This window comes from Phyllostomus hastatus, unplaced genomic scaffold, assembly GCF_019186645.2.
Source record: "Phyllostomus hastatus isolate PE091 unplaced genomic scaffold, TTU_PhHast_1.1 phas_scaffold_182, whole genome shotgun sequence".
Lineage (NCBI taxonomy): Eukaryota > Metazoa > Chordata > Mammalia > Chiroptera > Phyllostomidae > Phyllostomus > Phyllostomus hastatus.
In genome coordinates, this window is record NW_025334013.1 from 28,774,628 (window position 1) to 28,776,904 (window position 2,277).

The 2,277-nt window shown below is 43.7% G+C and overlaps 1 protein-coding gene across 1 annotated transcript; it reads right to left on the reverse strand.

Annotated features, from left to right (window-relative positions):
- Positions 1 to 1,338: 1,338 nt before the first annotated feature.
- On the reverse strand, positions 1,339 to 2,277 carry LOC123832188 (olfactory receptor 2A12-like). Its single transcript, XM_045859746.1, has one exon. It carries the CDS (start codon positions 2,275 to 2,277, stop codon positions 1,339 to 1,341), a length of 939 nt encoding a protein of 312 aa, XP_045715702.1.

The following is a 2,277-nucleotide window of genomic DNA, read 5'->3' on the forward strand; positions in this document are numbered from 1 at the left end:
GCAAGAGACATAGAGGTCATGTGAAAGCCTGTAGAACAGTATTAATACATGATATCAATATGTCAAATGGTACTTAGGGATAAACCATGTGCAAAGATATTAAGAATGACTAACTGAGAGAAGTGATATTTGAGGTATACTTTAGCCACTTCATATTTTTATTTCTCCCCTCAAATCCATTCATGCATGCCATTGCCCTTCTTAAAATACATTTTTAGAAAATATTACTTTCTTCCATTAATTAATATTGAAGGAAGACAGGGTTCTGTGTTCCAACAAGTTTTGGTAAATATTGTGTTAAACAGAATTAGCATAGGTATTTTCCTTGTTTCTACTTGTTCATTTATGTATTTGCTTATTACTCTTGGACTTCTCAGAGTCTTTAATATACTACTGTTTTCTGAGAAACATGAAGAGATTGGTGTTTCTGGACAAGGAATGTTTTCATCACAAAATGTTTCAAAAAACTGGAATTTGTAACACTTGCTGGAAAATAATTGTCTAGAGGGGGAAACCCTATTCTCTTTAACAGTGTGCCACACCCTACCTGTCAAATCCCACTCCCCTGCCTGGGTCTGTGTCCCAGTCATCCGGCTCAGTCTAAGGAATCTCCAGGGCCCTTGGCTTTCAACATCCATTTCCTCTGTCTGAAATCCTTCCACACCTCACCTCCGCTCTCTGCCATTTTCTCCAATTATCAAACTTATACTCATTATTCCAACAGCCAGCAGAAATATGGACTCATCTGTGAAGCCAGGCCAACCACCCCATCACTCCTTCAGTGTGCTTTCAGCAGCATGCTTAGTATCTTAGGCATCCTTGTCTTTGTACTCATCTCTTACCCACTACACTGGGACTTGGGTTATCCATGCCTGCATCCAAAGGACCTAGCATTCAGCCTGCCATACAGAAAGCATCAATGAACATTTGCCATTGGTGATTGCTAATACCATGTATGCCATTATAAGATGGTAATGAACCTTTCTCAAGATTCAGACACAGAACATACCCCAAAACCCATTCCCTGTGTCTCAATAAAATATCTTAATGGCTCTTCTTTTGTTAACTACTAAGTGGACAAAAATGTCCCTTCTTTTGTTAACTACAAAGATTCTAGAACAAAAGGGAACTGGAAGACTGATGTGCCTAGAAGACATTTCATGGTATTCTTCTGTCAGCCAAATCATGGGCTGTCTCCCAAGGGCCAGTGTAGTGCTGAGATTGGAGCTGAGCGAGGGAGGTGTGTATTAGTGATACTGAGTTATGTGAATGAGTGTTGGTGCATTGAGTGTGAATCATGAGTCTTGTTTCTCTGTCCCCCAGTATCCTCCCAGGGCCTCATTCTGGGGCTCTGCCCCAGCCTGTCACCTTGAGGAATGCCCCCTTCACATCTTTATTTCGGAGGCTATAGATGATGGGGTTGAGGAAAGCAGAGATGACATTGTAGAACAGGGCCAACTTTTTGTCTTCCTCTGGGGAGGCCTCAGAGCCAGGCCTCATGTACATGAGCAATACTGGCACACAAAACATGGTGACCACAGTGATATGGGAGGCACATGTGGAGAAGGCTTTCAGTCGCCCCTGGGCTGAACGGATCCTTAAGATAGCAACTAAGATGTTGACATAAATGACAAGGATAAGGAAAAGTGGAACCAGGACGGAAATAAAGCCAAGAATGAAGTCTACTCGGTCATTGACTGAGGTGTCTGCACAAGCAAGTTTTAAGATTGCTGGGACTTCACAGAAGAAGTGGTTGATCTTGTTGGGGCCACAGTAGGGCAGACACATGGAAAACACAGTGTAGAGAAGAGCAGAGATGACACCCCAGAGTCCACAGAAAAAGACCATTACCCCACACAACAGAGGGCTCATGATGACCTTGTACCTAAGTGGGTGGCAAATGGCCACATACCTGTCTATAGACATGACAGCAAAAAGCCAGGACTCAGTAATACCTAGCACCAAGAAAATGTACATTTGGGCCACACAGCGGGCAAAAGAGATGGTCTTCTTCTGGCTGGTCATATGTGCCAACATCTGGGGCACAGTTGTAGTGGTGTAGCACAGATCCAACAGGGAAAGGATGCCAATAAAGAAGTACATGGGTGTGTGGAGGCGCGAATCCAGGCAGATGAGGATACTGATTGTGCTGTTGCCCAGAATAGTCAACAGATAGATCATCAAGAAGGCTGAGAAGAGCAGAGGCATGGTCCTGGGACTGAAGGAGAAGCCCAGAAGGATGAATTCAGTCACGTAGGACTGGTTAGGCTCTTGCAT

Coding starts and splice junctions, on each gene's coding strand:
- LOC123832188 (XM_045859746.1), bottom strand. CDS start 2,277: ATGCAAGAGCCTAACCAGTCCTACGTGACTGAATTCATCCTTCTGGGC.